Below are 22,809 nucleotides of genomic sequence, written 5' to 3'. Positions count from 1 at the left end.
ATTTATAATTAAGCCTTCTCTACACTGAATTATTTATTTTTTGAATTTAATACATTTAATTAATTTGAAAATTAAATATCTAAGTTGATTTTCATCATGATACTTAAATATTTCTTTTTCATGACACTTAATTAAATAGAAAATTACTTTTAGTTGAAATTTATTTTTTCAACTAAATTTAAATAATATTCAAAATATATTTTTTTTATTTTATTAATCAAATTTCGAAATTGCATTTCTTAAATGCTGGAATTTCGAATTTTATTTGAAAAATAGATTAAAGTTGTAAATTATTTATTTTAATTTTGGACCAAGTTAAATCAATGATTTTTTCATTAATTGATTAATTTAAAATAAATGAATTAAAATATATTATTAGAAATTGAATTAATTAGTCAAAAGAAAATCTAGATAGGTGAAATTTTTGCTTGAAGTATTTTTCTAGTGTATTTAATTAAATAGAAAATTAATATTTAAGTTGATTTTCATCATCATACTTAAATATTTGAAATTTTTCTTATATATTTAATTAAATAGAAAAATTATATTTTTTGTTGTAAATTAATTTTATTAATTAATTTTGGGCCAACATTAAATTAGAATAATTTTTCCAGGATTTATTTTTTATTTTAACATGCATTTTTCGAAAATTGTATCCTTGAATACTTTAATTTTTCAAAATGCAATATATATTTATAGAAAATTAAATTTGAGTTGTAAATTAATTTAAATTAATTTTGTAACAACTTAAATTGAATATTTTTCTAAATATTTATTGGAAATTATTACTAAGATGGAAATAATTCATATTATTTTCATATCCATCTAAGTAAAATTTATAAATATTAAATTAAAATTTATATTTAGAATTTTTCATTCTAAATTGGAAATTTTAATTAAATAAATATATATTTAAAATAAATAAATTAAATAAAGAGAATCAAAGAAAATACAACTCACTTTAAATAATGAGCTTTATTATTATTAAGATATTCGATCTCCATTGTTGGTCTTACAATAGTTAAATGTTTTCAATATAACCTCGAGACGCTAGACTTCGTCCCCCTATGGATGGTTATTCGTTGAACGCATTTAACACCGTAAGATCTCATTAGATAAGTGTTTTGTAAGTTTTCGTCTCTATTAGACTCTCCCCTACGGTGACTACTTAGAGATAAACTTATAAAACATGAAACTATGGTGGAAGCTCATAAAATGAGAATAACCTTGACTCTCGCCTACCGGGACAACGTTGGATTCTTATTTTGATCGAATAAAAGGTTGCTAGAATGGTTTCTATTTTAGATGAGCTGACAACTCTATTCAATGAATGATACTTTGACTCTCGCCTACCGGGACAATGTATCAGCTTATTGAAAACCTTAGAAATTATTTAGGATTGTATGTTTTAGTATTTTCACTTGTCATTCCTACTTACTATATGTTTAATAATTTCTGAATTGTGTATGAATTTATATTGAACCATGTTATTTTCTGTTATTAAATTGTAGTTTAATTTCGAATCTTCATTGTTGGTCTAACATGTTTGTTTATCTAATGAGATAAATCCCTAGTGGATTTTCACCATTAGACATACATAATAGTGTTAGATCTCGAAAGATAAATATTGTATATGCGACATCTAGTTGTTCATCAATAGATGACACCTTAGACTAGTATTTTTACGATATGAAACAAGAAGATTGTATAAATAAGATTACTTTGACTTTCGCTAATCGAAGCATCGTTGGATTCTTATTTATAAACAAAGTTATCCTAATTCCTCTTAGCTTATTCATTTCGAATTAGCTCAATAATATATCATTGGATGAATGGTCTATAAATCATTTCATGTCATTATATTTTCTCTTAAGAAATTAAATGACGCATATGATTATAATCCCAAAATTCTATTCCCAATTGATATAAATCCTCAATCTTAGAATCTCCTACTTGTTACACTTTTATATTCTAAACAAAAATTTTCTTATATTTCTAATTCCAGAATACAATATAGTTACATTTTCTCAAGTGTTTAATATCCATCTTCTATTAAAGGATTAAAACTATGTGGAATATGAGTTAGGTATTCTGTGACCAGGATCCACTTGCAGTATTCTAAGAACTCTTTGATGTAACTAAACCTAAGTCATCAAAAGACACTACCACATTTTATTAATCTATGGCATTTGTATCTTGTTCATAGTGGTTTTGACAAGATCAATCTCTGCAAAGAGTTAATATGCCTATATCCACTGAAAGTAGTTCATCTCATTCGCAGATGGATGTACATTCAGGGGTGGATATGAGTTTTTCGTTGTATTCTTAAAACGATCACTCTAGATTATACCTTTTCCAAAGAAATTTGAAATGTTTGAAAAATTTCATTAATTTCCAGCAATGGTTAAAACCATTAAGGTAAGTAGTTAAAGATCTTGCGAACTGATAGGGGTGGAGAAATAGTTAGTAGATATGCAGTTCAAGATCATTAAATTGATTTTTGAATTATATCCAAACTTACCTCCCCAGAAATTTCGAGTTGCATGTTAATGATTAGTTACTAGTCATTGCCTAATTTCTTCCATGGTAATACAATTTCAGAATGATGTAATGGTTGTATACTTAATGTAAATCATTACTAGATTCATGGATGACCTAATCAAAATCTTAAGAAAAGCTAGAACTGTTAACCATGGTTTGTTAGCTATTCTAAGTGATTAGGGGTGGACCATCCCATAGTCAATAGATAAGAAAATGTTTGTTTAAACAAATACTACTTTTCTAAGAAAATGACTAAGTCTGAAAATAAAGTTGCAAATAAAGAAGATATTTAATTCTTGATTCCAAAAGTGTTCTATCATCTTATTTGACATATGATGATCCCACTGCCTCTGTTGTCTTGTCACAACCAAAGAGGTTAATACCATTTAGTTTTCTTAGACATAATTCACGGTACCTTGTCGTAGTGGGAGAGTTTCTAGGAACTCACCTTCTTATGACTTGGGAGACACTAGTGATTAAAATCCATTGTGAGTTTAAACAAGTAATGTATTGTCAAGATAAGAAACTAAGAAGAAAGCCAAAAGAACTATGGTTTAATCCAGTCACATGGAATAACCTAAAGTTTTCTATTACAAGGACATAAAAGGAAATTTTCGTTTATAAGTCCATTCAATGGACTTAACAAAACTTCCTGTTCCTAGTATTATAGGTTTGAGTTTATCTAAACCTATGGCTTGTGGTATACCTGGTAATTACTTACTCTAATGCAAGCAACTTACTTTAGTAAGATGCTGAAGCATTTTCTTTCTAATGGCAATCTATAGAAGCTTCACAACTTCTTAGGCGTAAATTTTATTTATCTAAGGAAAAGTCTCAACTATTCCAGAAAAAGATAAAACCATGAAAGAATTTCTTATATCAACAGTGAGAGGTCTTAGATATGCTTTTGTATGCCTTAGACCAGACACCTGCTGTTGAGTGGGAGTAATGAGTAGGTATCAGATTAATCCAAGAGAAGAACATTGGAAGACAATTAAGTAAATCTTAAGATTAAGAAGAGGAACTATATGTTAGTCTATAAGGGGGTGTTTAAAACTCTTAGACTGCATATCAGATTTCGAAATTTGCCTTTGTGCTAGAAAATCTTTCTAATAAGATGGTGGTTACTCTGGGGTGGAATAGTGATTTTGGAGAAATGTAAAAACCTATTTGAAGTCTCTAGGTCTACCAAGAAGGGACTGAATGTTAAAGTTGCAGGAAAGGTACTTATTCAGTCTAAGGAAAGTTCTATACATCTTTGGCACCATTCCAAATTGCCTTAACTACTAGTGTTAATTTCCTGATTAACCAAAAGTAGTTGCCAAACGTATGTATAGAATCCCGTATTCCAAGAGAGTAGACATATAGAGAGGAATTTCACATTATCAATAATTTTGTGATTAAGGAAGAGTAATGGTGGAGAAAAGGTTGTGGTTAATTCAACCTTTCAGATCCTATTACGAGGAGTTTACTACTACTACACTTGATTTGTATATCGAGATGTTGAGATTATTTGAAACACACTTTTTGTTTTATATTAGTGCAAGTGGGAGTTTGTTGGGTTTTATGCCCTAAATAAAACTCATTTCAATATAATCAGATTTACTTATTAATATAGATCAGGAATAACATTTAATGTTGCATGGCTCACATGATTTATTTCATGATTATATGTACATAATGTATAAATTCATCTGAAACCCTTTTCACATACTTGATCCTATTTATTGTGCCGTCAACACATTGGAAAGTAAACATGACTATGTGAATAAAGCTTCCTAGATTTATCAGACATGGGATTTTACTGATATGATAATCTACAACAGAGTTTACTTGCATTTGGAGAAATGCTATGTTCTTTCCAGAGCATTGGTTAAAGTAAAGCTCAGGTTGGATCCATGGAGTATGCATCGGAAGGGACCGATATTGAACTTTGACTTAGATTTATTAAACTTACCGTAATATCTATTCAAGTCAATATCGCCTAGTTGATCCTAGATCAAATGATCTTAATCCTGTTGGGAACACGGTAGTGCAATTGAGTGGGAGCGCTAGCATAAATATGGAATCTATAGCTTCTATCTGGCGAATAGTAAGCAAAGGATGATCTCCTTCGAGCTTGACCAAACGAACATAAATGGTGGAGTACTCATTTCACATAAGCTGAAATATCATTTATACGGGGTTAAGTGTTTTAAGGATTAAATACATTGTAGGGTGTAACGGTAATCTAATCCCTTTACAGTGTAGATCATTCATATAGAGGATCATTGATCACATTAGGATTATAACAATGGATAACTAATGATGCATCTATATGGTGGAACATATAGAGCATTCTATATACTGAGAGTGCAATTCTAAGTTCTATGCGTGGATTCAAAGAAGAATTAATAAGTTAGTGAATTTTAGTGCTAAATTCTTGATCTACTTATTGGAAGCTCGGTTACATAGACCCATGGTCCCCGCACTAGTTGAGATAATATTGCTTGTAAGACTCATATAATTAGTTTGATTAATCAATTATAATTCTCAAATTAGACTATGTCTATTTGTGAAACTTTCACTAAGTAAAGGCGAAATTGTAAAGAAAGAGTTGTTAGGGGCATATTTGTTAATTATGATACTTTGTATAGTTCAATTAATAAATATGATAAATGATAATATTATTTAATAATTATTTATAGTTATTAAATAGTTAGAATTGACATTTAAATGGTTGAATTAGAAAATTGGCGTTTTCGAGAGAATCAGATGCAGAAAAGGTAAAACTGCAAAATTGCAAAAAGTGAGGCCCAAATCCACTAAGCATGGCCGGCCACTTTTGTAGGCAATTTAAACTGATATTTTCATTATTTTAATGCCAAATAATTCAAACCTAACCCTAGTGGAATGCTATAAATAGATAGTGAAGGCTTCAGGAAAATTACACTTTTCTTCTGACACTTCTGATTCAGAAAAACCTGAGCCTTCTCTCTCCCTATCTGGCCGACCACTCCCTCTCTCTTTCTTCCCTCTTGAATTTCGAAATTCTTAGTGTATGAGTAGTGCCCACACACAGCAAGTGATACCTCAACCATAGTGAGGAAGATCGTGAAGAAAGACTTTCAGCAAGAAGGAGTTTCAGCACTAAAGATTCAGAGAAAGAGATCCAGGTTCAGATATTGATAATGCTCTGCTACAGAAAGGAATCAAGGGCTAGATATCTGAACGGAAGGAGTCATATTATTCCGCTGCACCCAATGTAAGGTTTCTTAAACTTTATGCGTGTTTATTTCATCGTTTAAGAAAGTTCATATTTAGGATTTTAATAAACATACTTGTGAGTAGATCTAAGATCCTGGTAAAATAATTTCCAACAGACAGTCCACCGTGGCACTAAACTGTGATTTTTGGACAGAGGTGTGCATAGCAAAAGGGAACCAGAGTTTAGGTAGTTTAGCCGCCAAAATTTTAGTTTTTGTGGTTAAGTGTTACAAAACGTAAAGTTCAAGTGGTTTAGCCGCCAATATCCCTATTTAATACAATACGATGTTTGGTATTGACTTGTATTAATTGATTGCGTAAAGTTAAAATATATTTTTAATACACTCGATCCCAACACCAATTACGGATCCAGGTCCGGGTACCGGGTCTGGGTCGGGGTCCGGGTTCGAGTCTGGGTTCGGGTCCGGGTCTGGTCCCGGGTCCGAATTCGAGTCCGGGGTCCGGGTCCAAGCCTAGGTCCCGTGTCCGAGTCCGGGTTCGGGCCTAGGTCCCGGGTTCGGGTCCGAGTTTGGGTCTGGGTCCGGGTTCGGGTCCGGGTCCGGGGTCCGGAGTCGGGGTCGGGGTTCGAGTCCGGGTCTGGGTCCGGTCCCGAGTTCGGGGTCCCGGGTCCGGATCCGAGGTCCGGGTCTAGGGTCTAGGGTCCCGGGCAAGGCCGGCCCTGGGCATAGGCGGGCTAGGCCTGTGCCTAGGGCCCACCTAGTCCAGGGGCCCAAAAAAAAATTTTGCCCTTTTAAAATTACACAATTTTTTTGCTGATTTTGAAAAATACCATTTTTTTTTTCTAAATAAGGGCCCAAAAAATAATTTTTACCCTATAGCCCACTACATTTCAGGGCCGGCCCTGGTCCCGGGTCCGGATTCGGGGTTCGGGTCTGGGTCCGGGCCTAGGTCCGGGTCCCGGGTCCGAGGTTCGAGTCTGGGTCAGAGATTGGTGTTGACCCCAAATCCTTTGTAAATATTATAATACAAGCTAATACAGATCATTTATTATGTATTAAATAATACAACATACATTGTATTAAAAAATTTGGTCGTAATAATTAATAGAATACATTACTTAATCCAAACATAGTGTTATTTATTATTTAATATAATACGATCCTTATACGGTGTACCATACGAGCCCTTAATGAGGTTTTTAATGCTAAGAAAACATACTCCAAATCTGAACTACTGTACTATGATTTGCTCTTATATTGTACCACCAAAAATTAAATGAGCATTTGGGAAAGATGATGATTCACAACAGTAACAGAAGAGCCATAATATGAACTTGTTCACTACTCAGAATATTATAAATTAGATCTCCAAAAAAAACTCTGCAAAAATTCGCCAGAAAAACTAGACAATGAAGTTTTTTTTTTTGTTCAACCCTAGTACTTTAACCAATAGTCATTTCAAAACATTCAGATCTAACAGCATAAGCCTTATAGAGGCCAAAGAGTACATTCACTTCTAATGGTACACCAAAAACTGCACATATCTATTATATATATATATATATAATATATATATATATAATAAAATACAGGTGAATTTACTCAACTGATACCTTCATCTCATTGGCTGCCAGAGACGGGTACATTATCTTCTGGCACTGTGTCCGTTGGGGGCGACTTCTTTGTAAGAGCCTTCGGCAAGTCCACAAGCTCTTGAGCGCAGCGCTGTTGAGGGTGTGCCAGCAGTGTGCACATGTACTTGAAGAGGACACGCTGCAGCCCTTGGCCGCTCTCGAAAATGTATCCTTCGTATTCACTAACATGATCCAAGGCGTCCACGAGTGAGTCGTACACCTCTTGTGGGCAGTTGTCGGGTCCAGGCTTGTCATGAAGGTAGATAACATCCAAAGTGAAGGACTTCTGGTTTACAGGCCATTGGTGTTGCGGTCGCACAGATGATCTGCAGTAGATGAGAATCTAAGAGCAAAAATTGCAATTTGGTAAGGAGGGTAAAATGTCAAGTGTGATCAAATTGGTTAAAGAATAATAAGTGAAGGCATAGTAAGCTACTTACCACCCTAAGAATTCGATTACTAGCACGGGATTTCTTCGCTTCATATGCTGCTACACGGAGCAGATTGGTGAGATCAGCTTGACCTGTTGCTTGAGTAGCTGTGAGTCCTCGAAGTGCTTCGTTCGCAGACTCAACATCGTTGCTAAACTCTTTGCGAAGCTTCAATTTCAAAACATATGAGAAATTAATCTTTGTCTCAATCATAGTAACAAATTGAGTTGTTCAAGCAAAAATGCTGCATTTGTTTTTAGTAACCTAGAACTCTGCTTTGTGTTTCAAATAAGCAGTGTTTTGTTATGAAAAAGAACAAAAGCATCTACTAATAATAGCATAATGAGTATAATAAGATTAGTTCAAGTTTTTCTATGCCACTAGCATAAAATATGTTGAATTTCATTCTCATTTCTCATGCAGAATATAGAATCTAATTTCTACAACAGCAAGAAGACATATTCACACGATTATGTGTCAGGCACCCAATAAAGGGTAACATAGTAACAAATTTGTGTATATAATTTATGTGGTCACCTTTGTATATTAGTGTAGAGCACCACAATTTCTGGGTAAGTTCTTCTTTAATGTGATCTATGTGTGTGAATTTAGTTGGGTCTTAATTTTCAGATACTTAAAATAAAATGCAAAACACTTCTAATGGTCACTACTATGTGATCCATCCAACTAAATTTCCACCAAGAAAGCAAAATTAAGCTTTTGATCAGATTCAGGTCTCCAAACAAACATCACTTGAAATTTGTAAAAAACCCAATTACTAAATGGTTATCTATAATGAAACTAATCACACATGCAAATCGAATTGAATGAACTAAATAATAAACAAGAAGCATAAATCATAAATCTTTGTTCTCAAATCGAATAAACTAAAATTGATCATTGCTGTAAGCATTTTCCCAATTCATAACAAATATAATGGAACAATTGAATTAAAAGAGATGGAATTAGGGTAGTGAGTACAGAGTACTGACCCAAGAAGGGGATTTTGCGAGAGTGGCGAAGGCGAATCGATGATCAGGATTGATAGTGAGCTTGGCATTGATGAAGAGAAGAATGGCTTGCTTGATGGAATCCAAACGAGTAATGGGTCTGCCATTTGGGCCAGAGACCTTCATCTCGAGGAGGGATTCAGGGTCAACATCTATGCAGAACAGAATATCTTCGTTCATTATCCTTGAAGGTCGCAAGCTGTAGTAGTTACTCCCTCCATCTCCTCCTCCTCCTCCTCCACCTGAACTGCCTCCCTCCATTCCTTCCATCTCTGCCGGAGTCGCTTCCAAACGGTGTCGTTTCTGAAATCTAACTCTGTTACTCTTGTCGAGTGATGATGAAGAAGAAAGGCTCTCTTAACGGCGTCGTTTCACAAGCCAGATTGAATATTTTGTTGTGGTGTAAATACGACATGTCGTTTTGGATGCCAGAGTCGCTCCCAAACGGTGTCGTTTCTGAAATCGACTGTCTTTCTTGTTAACTGAGAGTGATGATGAAGAAAGAAAGACTCTCCTAACGGCGTCGTTTCACAAGCGAGATTGTTATAAATATATTTATTCATGGTGTAAGTACGACATGTCGTTTTGAAGACATTTGGGTTATATTATATGTAATTGCAAGGGCTCATTCGTCTCTGTCTCTCTCGTCCTTTCTGGTTTGGTTTGTTCGTTCATTCATTGATAATTGTTAAAGAATTCTGAAGAAATTAGTAAGCAAGAATGGCTTGCTTACACGATCACAGCTGCGAAGATCACGATTGTTCATCTGATTGGTCTCTCTACAAGCACATCGATCTCTCTAAGGTAACCTCTACCTTTTACCTATTCTTTTCATTTCATTTCAAAATTTACTTCGAATTGAACAAACCGGTTTTCAGTTTATATTATAATAATTATAATTTAGGTATCTGCTCTGAACGAGGCTACTCCAGGAAGTGTTAAATCTGTTTTCAAACCTTGGGAGCACCGATTGAGTTCTTCAGGGGTAAGTAAATTCAAATCAAATTTAAGCTTTCAATTTGAACTGAAGTGAACTACTTAACTGTATTGTTTTAATTCAGTTGAATACCATATTCCTAGCGTGTTACCTTAAGTTGCAGAATCTACAACTTTATGCTTTTATGTAGTGTGTCATTACATATTGAGTATCTATCTTTTTCTTCAGCTTTATGTAGTCCAGTTGTTGTTGGAAGGAACCTTTACTTCCACATTATTGGTTTTTCAAAATAAGATTACATACTACTCTCAAACTTCTTTATTCTTGAATGAGTTTTGTAATTGTAGTATAGTCTAAGAGAATATGAATATTTGTTACTGCATCAGGAACACTTGGAAAGCAATGAGGGTGACCCTGAGTTACTCGTGTTTATTCCGTAAGTCGCTGCTCAGCTCTTGTCTCTTAATTAGGAGCCTATTTTTCACCTCTGCAACTTTCATTCTATTCTAACACACACCCTTAAACTAAATCAACCATAGAAAGAGAGAGTAAATTGCATAAACATCAAGACATTTAAACTTTTAATTCGAATATAAGATTAATCGCATGTGACACACTCTAAATTTAAAATCAGTTCCTTCCTGCGTGGCAGATTTTAAGTCTCGGAATTTGTATTTTACTCCAGTCTCATTGGGTCTTAGGTCGTTGTCTTTACTAGCTCATTTCAGAAAACAACTAATATATTTAGCTTTGGTTTTGAGTAGAGATTAGTTATCCTTTACTGTGGCTGAAGAAGTTTTTTCCAGGCTTTCTTAGTTACCTATCTTTTCCTGCCATTTTCTCGTTTATTGATAGGTTTACATCAGATGTAAAGATCAAGAGCATATCTGTTGTTGGTGGTGCTGATGGAACAAGTCCTTCAAAGATGAGAGCGTAAGTTAAACCTTTGAGCTTTCCCATGCCAATACCATGACTTACTTATATTGCTCAAGTTTTCATCATGTGAAAGCAGGATTCTTGCTCGTGTAGTCGTGTGAGAGGAACAGAATAACATTGACACTGCTTTTTCTATAAAAAATGTTGTCACCCTTCCTATTGTTATTATATCTAAAACTGAGCTCTTACATTGTGTTATCTAAACCAGGTTCTTAAATCGAGAGGGCATTGATTTTTCGGATGCTCAAAGTATGCAAGCTGTTCAGGTACTTCTTAACCTTATATAATGTGTGAATTGATTGAAAATGTTCAACATTTCCACTTATTTAGACTATGTGCTCGTGTTTAAGGAATGGGAATTGGCTGAAAATTCACAGGGAGTCTTAGAGTACCAAACAAGGTAACTACTACCTTCTCAAGTGCTACTTAATAAATATACATTGAGCTTTATAATCACTTTCAATTAAAGCATTGTAGGAAGCTATTCCTTTCTCTTAACTGATACATGAATAAATGTCCTTAGTAGTACCATCAGTGTTACAAGGCACTATATGATATAGTTGGCATATGTTGAATGGTTTGTATTGCAATTGAAAATATTTGAACAAGTAAATGTAATTACTCATAAGATATGATGTTGGGAACGTATGATTCTATATAGCAATGCTCTTAGTAGTATGTTGTTCTACATTCAGAAATATACATTATAGATAGATACATGCTACATTTGAGTACTTTTGGTATTATGTTTTGTCTCATTCTAATACACAATTTATCCATAATAATGTTTAGGTATTCAAAATTCCAAAGTGTGGGAAATATCACATTACATTTCCCTGAGAATTTCGGTGGCGATGCCTCTCAGATTCACTATATTGGTTTCAAAGGTGAAGCTACTCAGGTAAATTCATTTTCCAAGAGAGCTCTATTATAACATTTATTGGTGAATGAATGTTAATACTTATCAAGTTCATCATTAACTTTGTGTTTTTTGGGTGATCAGTTGAAGAGGGATGTTGTTGCAACGATTGTGTATGAAATTACACCAAATCCTTCTGATCACAAGTAAGTATTCTTGATTATCAAAATTTGAATCGAATTGAAAACTCCATTATTTTTAACTTATTGTTTGCTTTTAATTATTTTGTTCAGGACAAAGGCTGATGGAGGTAGTGGTCTTTCTCATGTGGAATGAGAAATATATTATATATATATATATATGTCTACATTTTATGGTATTAATAATTAGATATATGATATGACCAAAATGAGCTATGTTTTTGGCTATGAATTCAGTACCAGAAGCAATTATCAACAAGTCCTGTTGTCCTGTATTATTCAGCACAGAGTTTACAACTAAATAGAAACTACATGGGTTTTTTTTTTCTTACCTCAATTATCCATTTATTTTGTTTTCAATTTTTGTATGGAAAAAACTTTTGATAACAAAAAAAAAAAAATGAAAGGAAATGATTTTGAAATTGACTTATTAAATAAAGAGAATAATAGATAGAGTACCCATTTCACTATCTTAATTCTCCTCATTTGTAATCGCAAGATTCCTCATGTAGGCATCTATCTTTCTCATGCATACATGCAACAAATCAATATATCCTTATTTGCTATTAATTAATCAAAAAATTATTATGTATTATTTAAAATAAAATCCATAGAGTTCAATCTTACAATCTTTGTACATTCTAAATTTATCACTCAAAAAATCTCCCAATCTTGGAATATGAAGAATTTCATATGAATAATTATACAAGGACAACAATAAATTATAGAAATTCTCGACAAACGCAACATATAAAACAATAAAATTACAAAATTCAAATGTTACGAGCTCAAAATGAGAAGAAAAAAAATTACACATGACTCCATATCAAAGAAAATAAAATTTTATGTAAAAATTTAAACTTGAAAACGGATCCAATCCTACGCGAGCATTTTCAAAATGAACAAATCAAGATTTTGAAAAGATCTCAAGAGGGCTAAGTATATAATAGTATTGATGTGTAAAAACCTACAATAATATCACATTTGAGTACTTAGTATTCTGGTTTGTTTCATCTAATACAAAATTTAATAAATCCATACACATAATGTTTAGAAAATTCGAAATTTTTAAGTGTGGGAAATATCACATTATATAAAATTGTTGTTTAATACATTTTATAATTTTATTATTAATTAATATTATTATGAGATCAAATAATTAAGGAATAATACAGGACAAGAAGAGGAATTGAAAGCAAAAAACATAACTCATTTTGGTCATCATAATATATCTAATTATTAACAATTTAACATAAAATATAGCCATATTTTTTTCCCTCATTATTCTAATAAATTTTATTTATGCCATATATTTTTTTAATTATAAAAAGTACAAAACATACCCTTTTTTTGAAAGCAAAACTTCATAATAAAATAATATGTATAAAACAACAATATACACAGCAGTAGTGATAGTCATACATAATAAATTCGATAAGGAAAGCCTTCCCATTTATCAAGCTCAACAACATAAGGATACTTGCAACTCTTACTACTCTTCTTCTTTCCATTATTATTAGTACCCGAATTCGAAAAAGACTTGACAAAAGCTTGCTTTACTTTCTTCACCTTACTATAAAATCTCGAAACCTTTGACTTTGACTTACTCGAAACATTATCTTTTTCGAGTTTCGGAGTTGCTTGGTAAAATTTTGGTGGTGGGCTCCAAAAAGAGTTTGAATAATAGGAGGAAGAGGAGTAGGAGCTTGAATAATGTGAAGGGGTAGAATTAGTTGAACTGAAAAAGAAACCATGATCAAATTCTAACTTGGATTTTGTCTCTTCCATCATACAATACAATTTTTATATCTATATAGAGCAAGAGAGAGAGAGATATTAAACTATAACAAAGAAATTGGGAATGAAAAAAAAAAACTGTATGTGTATATATAGTGTTGGAATGAATGTGAATATGACTTGGAATTTTAAATTGATAGTGAAGTGAGCTATTTTTGCTTATTACCTTAATTTCGGACATAATTTGTGTTAATAGTTAATAGTAACTTAAATATGGTATGATATTAGTATATTACATATTATGGGTTTTGTTTTCTCATATAATAAATTAACCAAATTATATATTTATATACATACATTGGGGGAATGCAATTAATTATATTATATATGGTATTCCATCTTTTATTATGCATTAATGTTAATTCATTTTTCACCTATTGATCAAATCAAATTTTTATCATAAATGATTTTATTATGGTCAACCTCGTTTTTAGGTATTAGTCTATGGGGTACGTACGTAGTTGTTTTTTATTTATATAATTAATTATTATTTGTAATAGATGATAATATATATTATATATATAAATTCTTACCTTTTATAACTCTCTTACTTTTTTGCCATTTTTTAAATGTCTATTCATATCAATATATTATGCAATCTTTTTCCGATGATGGTGGTGTTTTTATGATAAACCGATGATGGTGGTGTTAATTAATTAATGTTATTACATATTTTTATTCATTATTTTTTAATATTATAATGGACATTATATTCATAATGAGTATGGTTTTTTCAACAATAAACAAAATTTTATTGAAAAAAAATGTTGAGTACATTTGTTGAGAATTATGGGGTTCCATCTCAAAACCAATTGGCAATGAGTTGGCTCAATACTTTTACATTTAATCCATGTGGGACAATGTTCTCCAATATCCCCCCTCAAGATGGTGGCTATTTTTGCTCACCAATCTTGAATCACCTTATCACAGGCCCTGCCATTTGCTCGCTTATTTTTGTTCGGATCTCAGGCGTCTTTGCACCATCTGGATCTCGTGCGGCTGGCTAACCATCTGGATAGGTGTAGATCGAAAGCCCGCAAGGGATATGGCTCTGATACCATGTTGAGAATCATGGAGTTCCATCTCAAAACCAATTGGCAATGAGTGGAGTAGCCCATGTTCTTATATATGGCTCAATACTTTTACATTTAATCCATGTGGGACAATGTTCTCCAATAACATTGAAATGAAAAGAAAGAAAATTCATCATCCAAACTAGCTTACCATTTACTCTAAGTACATGCACAACTAATTCATGAACAGTTTTATTAGCCGACCGACAAACATGAATCAAAGACGCCTCAAAAAAATTAAATAATAAACTAGAGTATGTTAATTCGTATAAACTTATCTATAAAAAATTTTGTAAATATTATTCTTAATCGTGAATGTTTAATTTGTATTACTATTATAAACTACGTGTTTAGGTAACAACTTTATACTTCAATTTTCAATTTATATTTATAGATTTTTTTACAGATATATATAGGCTTTGAATAGTGTTCAGTGTACTTATGATAAGGGTTAGTCCAAAATCTTAGTGGGCATAAAAAAAATAGGTAAATACTATTTTGGACCTTTTGTTTTACAAAAGTTACCAATTGGACCCTGTGTTTTGTTAAATGACAAAATGGACCCTGTATTTTCTAAAATAGTACAAATAGGACCCTAAATTGATTTTTTGTCAAAATAAAATTTAATTATAATCCGATCTAAAAGTGTTATGACAAAGCTGTTTACATTTTTTGTATCTATTCGTATTAAGCATTGTCTTCAAGTTGGTTGTATTAAAAAAAATTGTTAAAAATTAAGCTTAGGGTCCTGTTTTTACAATTTTAGAAAATACAGGGTCCATTTTATCATTTAACAAAATACAGGGTTCAATCTGTAACTTTAGCAAAACACAGGGTCCAAAATGGAATTTACCCAAAAAAAATTGGACCCTTATTTGAAAAAAAATGTAGTATGCTTCAATATTAGTAAAAAAAATTGTATTTTTAAAAGGAAATAAATATTTTTAGTTCTCTGAGCTAGGTGGATCTTAAGTATAAGCCTACTCTTGATGAACGATTCAGCTGGTGAATCTCACCAATTATGTTGTTCGTTTATTGTTTCCAACTAGGGCATTACAAAAATAAAATTATGTGGGCACGACAAATATAGTGGCCCAAAATCCATTTTTTCGGGGAAATTTACACCCACTACTGATTTTTCCCATTTTATTTCATTTATACTGTGCCACGCTGGAAACAACATTTATACTGTTTTTTTTTTTTGGCAGTTTACTGCCTTGAAACTTTAGCCGTGTAAGGGACTTCTCATTGCCACTTGTCACGATAGGGTTTTGCCACGTTTATTTTTTTTTTTTAAAAAAATATTTTTAATTGTTTGATTTAACGGTTATGTGTTCTGATCAAAAAGGTATTGTATTTATGTATTTTTCTTTTATTTTTTTTTATTATTTTCGAATATAAATTTTGTAATTGTAAATCTCTCTCACCTCAACTGTTCATCTTCTTCCCCATTTTCAGTTTTCTTATACGGTTGTAGTAGTGGGTGGTTTTTTCATTTTAAAAAATTTCAAATCCCATCCCACTATCTTAAACTTCCCTCTCATTTTCCCTCCCATTTTTATTATTTTTGTCTATAAATACCTTCATAGTTCTTGATAATGGCCGTTACTCGTTCATCACCATCTCCGGCTAAAGTTACAAAACCCACAAAACAATCGCAGAAAACCAGACCCAAATCAAAAATGGGTAAAAAAAATCTGAAAGAGAACCCTCCTAGCCCCACTTCCCCTTCTGTTAAAAGAAAAACCATTGCTGGACCTTCGAAGAACACTCGAGGAAAAAGACCTCGAACTGTTGTTGAAAATTCAGACTCAGATTTTGAGTTGGATTCTGAATTTCTTAAGTCGCCTGTTTCTGTTAAGGTATTTTACTATTTATCTGTTGTTGTTTTTGAGGTTTTTTGTTTTTTTTGTTAAATTCGATTTTTGAAGTTCATATATCTGGGTATTTGTTTGTTTTTGTTTATGTATTTGTAATTGTTTTATATATATTGTTTGATTTATTTATGTGTTTTTGTTAATTTTTTATTTGTTGTTTTGTTAGTGTTGTTTTGTTTTATTTTAGGGCAAGGGTAAATCCCCTGTAAAGGTGTTGCCATCATCAGGTGTTTCTGAAGAAATTCCTGTTAATAGGATTGTTGAGGTTTGTCATGTTATGCATTTTGTTCTATGTTTTTTTTATTGTTTTTTTGTTGTTGTTATTTTCGTAGTGTTTTATGGTGTTTTATCAGTGTTTTTATTGTTCTGTTTTTTAGGATTGGGAATGCAAGTACACCCGATCTCAATTCTATCATTCTAGAGTAGTAACATCTGGGTATTACTCTGTACTTGGTGACATTAAGAGAATTTTAACTGAAAGCCAATTGGAAATTTTTTCAAAATCTGTGTTTGGTTATTTTCTTCGAATTCCTGAGTACATAATTCATTACCAATTGCTTCATTGTTTGCTGTTGAGGGAGGTTCAGCAGCCTAATGGGTTGGAGTTTTGGATTTGTGTCCAATGGAAATACCTTAGGTTTAGTATCGAAGAGTTTGCGTTGGTCACGGGGTAGATTGTCATGTTGATTCTGATTTTTATCAGTTTAAGCAAGATGATAATGAATTGGTCAAACATTGTTTTAAGGGGTACAAAAAAATTACCAAGGGTGCTATTCAGACTGCTTTTATTGCTGACAATCTTAAGGATAACGACGATCTTGCAGTCAAGTTGGCTGTATTGTATTTTGTGCAGTGTTATTTGTTAGGTAGTCCCCCGGGTAAAGTTGTTTCGTCTGAGGAAATAGATGTTGTCGATAGTGGTCGATATAATGAATTTGGGTGGGGCAAGCATTGTTTTGATATCACTATGCATTCTTTGAAGGGTAAGATAGATTCTGGTTATAAGAGGGTAGTTCGTAGTGACGAGGATGGTGGGTATTACAGGTTATTGGGTTTTCCTTTGGCTATTCAATTCTGGTTTTTCGAGTGTTGCCCGTATGTTATTGGGAAACTGTCCTTGTACTCAAATGTTGGCATTCCAAGGATTTTGAATTGGCCTAAATTACCCAAGGACAAGGAGGGTATGGTGAAAATGGATGTCATGAACACCCTCATTTTCGATCGGTCTTTGAAAGAGGTAATCCTGTTGTTTTTTACTCTATTTCCACTGTTGTTTTTGTGTACATTATTTATACTTTATGTTTTTATTGTTGTTGTTATTTTTTAATTTCAGTTTCATGTGCATATTGTTTTTTGTTGGTTTTTGTTGTTTCAGTTAAAATTAAGAAACATCACTCCAACTTCCGTTGAGAGATTGAGTTTGAGCCTCACTGATTTTTTCTCTGGTGAGACTACTCCCGAGGCTGTAAAATTCAAAATTAAAGGTGGTTCCAAGCCTGCTGGTCAACCTGGCTTGATGGGTTCTTCTTCATCATCTGCTCATGAGAATGTCTCCCGAGTTGAGTTTGAGGAATTTAAAAAGTGTTTATCTGTTGTTGTCAGCCAGCAAGGGATTCTTATGAAATCTGTTGCTGAGATGAACAAGAAGCTGGACATTCTTATTGAGGTCTTTTTTTTAATTGTCATTACTTTTTCTGTTATTTTTTTAGTAGTGTTTTTATGTTGTTTTATACAGTTAATTAATTTTTTAATTTTTTTTTTGTTCTCAGTCATCCCAAGGTGGTCTTACTCACAATGGATCTCAGTCTGAAGATGCTCTTCGTACTTCAGAAAATGAGGATGATGAAGATTCCACTTCGGAGGAAGACGAGGATGATAAATTCGACGATGACAAAGGAGATGATCATCATGACGATGAAACTGATGATGATGATGATGATCTGGGTGGAGATGGTGTTGGTGCTGGTCAGGATGAGGCTCACACGGGCGATGTTCGTAACGATGAGGGTGTTGTTGTCCCCGAGGTTGTTTCGAGGGATGATGATACCGGCAAGGTGGATGATGCCAAGAATTCTGACCCTGTGGAACCTATTGCAGAGATCAAACAGATGTATTTCTTGTTTGGACATCATTTTTTTTGTGCTTTTTTGTGTGGATTTCTGTGTTTTGTGTTTGTTTTAATAGTTTTTTACTGTTTTTTTTGTTGTCAGCCTGAACAGTCTCAAGGTGGGGAGGAGAACATTGATGTTGATGCAACAATTGCATCTGCTGTTAAAGCTGTGGAGAATTTGGTTTGTGTTTCTGTTTTTGTTTTTTGTAATTTGTATTTATATGGTATTCTATTGTTGTTTTTATGGTGTTTTTATTGTACTATTTGAAATTTAAAAAAAATCTCTTTTTTTTTATCCTTTCTCTTTTTTAGATTGGTTCCTCAACTCATGCCCCTGCTCCTGTTGAGACTTATGAGAAGACTGATCTTGAAATGGTTGTTTTTCAAGAGACTCCTATTTTACGTCCTCAAAAGAGGGATCGGAAGAAAGGAGCTGTTTTGAAATCCCCATTCATTGAGCTTGCTTCTGGTGCATCTAAATCAGGTTCATCCTCAGTTTCTCCTGATGATTCTGTGTATAAGGTCGTTAAATATGTGCGTGGTTTGTGTCCGTTGGACAACAAGATTGGTGAACCTGTCGATCCACAATTGGAAGCTGAGTTTGTCAAGTGGGTTGATACAGGTCTTAGAAAGCATAAATCTAAGTAAGTATTTTTGTAGGTGTTTTCAGTTATATATCTGTTATCGTTTTCCATTTATTTTTTATTTTTTATTTGTGTTTTGATATTTTTTTTTTGTTTTTTTTAGCACAACAACTAATGTGTATTGTAAGGGTAAGGACACAATATTTCTGCCATTTCGTTTTGGTGTTGAGGACATCAGTAACAAGATGTGGTTTCACAACCTTGCCTACCCTAATTGTTTCCTTACCAATTCTGTAAGTTTTTATTTTATTATTATTATTATTTTACATATTGTTTTTTTATTTATTTTTTTTAATGTTTTTAAGTGTTGTTCTGTTAGTTTTTTATAAGTTTGAATGTTTTTTTACTTACTTTTTTTTTTCTTTTTGTTCAGCACATTGACATCATTTTCTATTATCTTCGTAAGAAAATAATGTACTCAGCCGAGCCGAAAATCAAAGTCACCACAACTGATTGCCTCTTTTGTTCTAGCATAACAACTTTGTATGAGAAGTTTGTTGAGAAAAACAACGATATATCGGTGTTGTCTCTTTCTCACAATGTGGCCCAGTACATACAAGGTGGTAAGATATTATGTGCCACTCCTTGGCATTTGGTTGATCATGTTGTTATGCCTATCAATGTAAAATTACAGGATCATTGGATTTGTGGTCGTCTTAACATAGTTGACAGGCGCATATCTCTGTACAATTCATTGCGTTCTGGGAGGTATATGACAGCTGCCAAAGAGGCTTGCAAGCCTTTCTCTGTTATTTTACCATATTACTTCTCTATGTTAGACTTCAAAGGCCTTCGCAACGAAGCTAAGTTTAGCACTATGGAACCGTTCCCTATTGTTGCTGTTGATGGTTTACCCGAGCAGGTCACAGCGTAAGTTTTATGTTTAGTGTTCAATGTTTTTCACTGGTTGTTTGTATTTTTATTTTTTTGTTATGTGACTTTGTTTTTTATCAGTGTTCTCATAGTGTCTTTTTTGTGTTTTCTTGTGTTTTTTTTCCAGTGATTGTGGTGTTTTTGTTGCATCATTTGCTGAGTATTTCATTGATGACAAACCCATCCCATCCTCTGATTTTGATGTGGAAATTCACCGCGATCGTTTGGCTGTGTTATTTTATCAATATGGGATGAAGAAGCAAACTGAGAACATTGAAAGTGAATCCGAGGCCCCTCCCAGCCTTCCCAAGAAGTGATTTGTTTTTTCAATCAGACTGTCATTGTTCTTATAGTTTTTTAATGTTTTTTATGTTGTTTTTCGTATACAAACATTGGTGTTCTGTTGTGTTTCCTTACGTTTTGTGTGGACAATATGTAATCTTTTATTTTTGTATGTTTTTTCTTATTATTTTTATGTACAAACAAGTTGGTATGTTAAAGTTGTTAGTTTTTTCATTTCACATCCCTTCTTTTTTTGTTTTTTTTTCTTATAGTTTCTCTGTTTTTTTGAATACAAATATTCATTTCAGTATTAAAAACACAAACTGTTTCAATAACAAACTTCATATATATATTCAATTTAGTATCCAACATCTTTTAATATCCAATCTAAAGTATCAACAATTCCCAATGTAATCAATGTTTTTCAAATAAAAACTGTATTCCCTTTGTATTTCAGAAATTTAAATTCCTCAATATCTCATTCTCAAAACGTATGTGTAGTTTTCTTTTGTTTTTCCACTGTTGTTCTGTTGTTGTTTTTATTCCCTTCTACGTCTTCTGCTGCATGTTCTTTTGTTATGCCCCAGTTCACCACATTTGCTGCACTTGTTGTGTTGATCCTTTTCCCATCCAGCCTTCCTTCTTAATGTTTTTGGTCTTCCTGATTTTACTCTTTCATGTGGAGGCAAGACTATAATATTCTTCACTTCTTCCGGTACCTCCCACTCACTTTGGTGTCCTATTGGGTAAACTGTCCCTGAATAAGTTGCCAGCCAATTTTTTTTTGTGTAGTAATCTGAACAGTAGGTGTACGGGTCCATGTTCATCTCCCTCATCACGGCCACTGCGTGCCCGCATGGCATTTCATCTATTTGGAACCTGTTGCACGTGCATGTTCTTTTTTCTAGGTCTACTTCCCACGATTCTTTCATTCTTGTTACCTCAAACAAGTAATCTGTTGTTGCTTTAACCTGTTTTAAATTTTATTAAAAAAAAAAAACAAACATAGCTGTAATTCCTACAACAACAATACAAAACTATTAAAACAACACTACAACAACACCTTTTACTTACTGTTTGTTTTTTTTTTTTCAAAAAAAAAAGCATAATTAATATTTTACCTCCAGATTCAATGAGTATGTGTAATTTTTCAACAGTATGTCTTCTCCAGTTAGTGATAGCTTAGTGAAGGTGTTTTGTGCTTTTGTCCTATTAGTATGCGTCCATTGTTGCACCAATGCTCTCAAGCATTCTAGCAGTGTTGTAATTGGTAGCTCCCTTGCTGCCAAATTTGCAGCGTTCAGTGATTCTGATATGTTTGAGGTCATTGTGGAATACCTCTTGTTTTGGCTATGAATTCTTGACCACTTTTCATAACCGATTTTTTTTAGGTAAGGTCTTATGCGTTTGTCCAATCCATCCAATTCAGCCATGTGGAACTCGAATTGCTTTTCTGTGTAGGCTTTGACTGCTCCAAAGAATGGCAGATTGTATTTGGCAGCATGTTGTTTGAAGCTTGTTTTAAGGTTGCTCAAAATGTGGTAACCGCAGTAAGTGTGTGCAATTTCTGGATAGATTTCTCTTGCTGCTTTGATGAGGCTTTCATTCCTGTCTGAAATTAGGCATTGGTGTTCCCGTACCCCATACGCTTCTTTAAATTTTTTGGAGAACCATTTCCAAGATTGGTCATTCTCAGAATCTGCAACACAAAACGCTAGTGGAAAAATATGACCTGCTGCATCTTGTGTGCATGCGCACAACAAAGTTCCCCCATAAGCTGCTTTGAGGAACGTTCCGTCCACAACAACTATCGGTCTGCATGCTCCCCACCCTTTTATGGATGCATCCAACGCCATGAAAACAAAGAGCAAGCTGTTGTCTTCTGCCGTTTTCAGATTGACAAATGATCCAGGGTTTGTTTTTTCCACCATGTGTAAGAAACTCGGTATTAGGCTGTACGAGTCACTAGCATTACCTCTCAAGTCGTTTACTGCATGTTCCTTACTTCTCCAAGCTTTCATATAGTTCATTTTGATGCCAAATCTGTATTTCAACTCCCCTTTTATGTCCATCGCTGTTGTCTTGGTCTTTATGTTCAAGAACTTCGGTTTTATGCATTCCCCTATCAGTTTCGATGTTGCTTGCCTTTGGTCTTCATGCCTAATATTTATGGGGCATGTGTGCATATTTGAGAACCTATTGAAACAAAAAAACAACAAAAACAACATTAAAAGACTATTAAAACAAACCTGTTTCAGATACCAAACATGTGTATTTCAGTACAAATTGTGGAAAAAGGGCATTTGTTCAGGCTGACAACTAAAACAACATTTAAAAACTATTAAAAACAAACCTCCTGATTATGAATGTGTTTGTTGGACCATTTCTCGATGCTCTTA

The 22,809-nt window shown here is 33.2% G+C and overlaps 3 protein-coding genes and 1 long non-coding RNA gene across 5 annotated transcripts; 2 read left to right on the top strand and 2 right to left on the bottom strand.

Annotated features, from left to right (window-relative positions):
* Positions 1 to 7,071: 7,071 nt before the first annotated feature.
* Positions 7,072 to 9,092, bottom strand: LOC115705615 (uncharacterized). The gene is made up of 3 exons (XM_030633003.2): positions 8,805 to 9,092; positions 7,822 to 7,980; positions 7,072 to 7,724 (listed from the first exon to the last, which is right to left on the bottom strand). Exons 1-3 carry the CDS (start codon positions 9,090 to 9,092, stop codon positions 7,368 to 7,370), a joined length of 804 nt encoding a protein of 267 aa, XP_030488863.2. The 3' UTR covers positions 7,072 to 7,367.
* Positions 9,093 to 9,316: 224 nt separating this feature from the next.
* On the top strand, positions 9,317 to 12,081 carry LOC115705622 (uncharacterized). The gene is made up of 9 exons (XM_030633016.2): positions 9,317 to 9,626; positions 9,727 to 9,807; positions 10,146 to 10,195; positions 10,615 to 10,692; positions 10,904 to 10,961; positions 11,046 to 11,095; positions 11,488 to 11,596; positions 11,699 to 11,760; positions 11,848 to 12,081. The coding sequence occupies exons 1-9, from the start codon at positions 9,543 to 9,545 to the stop codon at positions 11,888 to 11,890; spliced, it is 615 nt and encodes a 204-aa protein (XP_030488876.2). The 5' UTR covers positions 9,317 to 9,542; the 3' UTR covers positions 11,891 to 12,081.
* Positions 12,082 to 15,045: 2,964 nt separating this feature from the next.
* On the top strand, positions 15,046 to 20,644 carry LOC133032569 (uncharacterized). Of its 2 annotated transcripts, XR_009685181.1 has the most exons (5): positions 15,046 to 17,738; positions 17,877 to 18,167; positions 18,271 to 18,792; positions 18,924 to 19,488; positions 19,629 to 20,644. XR_009685181.1 is itself a non-coding variant. In XM_061106557.1 (4 exons), the coding sequence occupies exons 1-4, from the start codon at positions 17,469 to 17,471 to the stop codon at positions 19,257 to 19,259; spliced, it is 1,419 nt and encodes a 472-aa protein (XP_060962540.1). In that variant the 5' UTR covers positions 15,046 to 17,468; the 3' UTR covers positions 19,260 to 20,644. The 2 variants fall into 2 exon arrangements, 1 of the variants encoding a protein (XP_060962540.1); XM_061106557.1 differs by having other exon boundaries at positions 18,924 to 20,644.
* An 11-nt stretch (positions 20,645 to 20,655) lies between these two features.
* On the bottom strand, positions 20,656 to 21,601 carry LOC133032570 (uncharacterized). Its single transcript, XR_009685182.1, has 2 exons — positions 21,532 to 21,601; positions 20,656 to 21,381 (listed from the first exon to the last, which is right to left on the bottom strand). It is a non-coding gene; the product is annotated as an uncharacterized LOC133032570 (long non-coding RNA).
* Between the last annotated feature and the right edge of the window lie 1,208 nt (positions 21,602 to 22,809).

The sequence above is a fragment of the Cannabis sativa genome, chromosome X (genome assembly GCF_029168945.1).
Source record: "Cannabis sativa cultivar Pink pepper isolate KNU-18-1 chromosome X, ASM2916894v1, whole genome shotgun sequence".
Classification (NCBI taxonomy): domain Eukaryota; kingdom Viridiplantae; phylum Streptophyta; class Magnoliopsida; order Rosales; family Cannabaceae; genus Cannabis; species Cannabis sativa.
The sequence above is the reverse complement of the archived record's forward strand: the minus strand, read 5'-3'. Positions and strand labels throughout refer to the sequence as shown.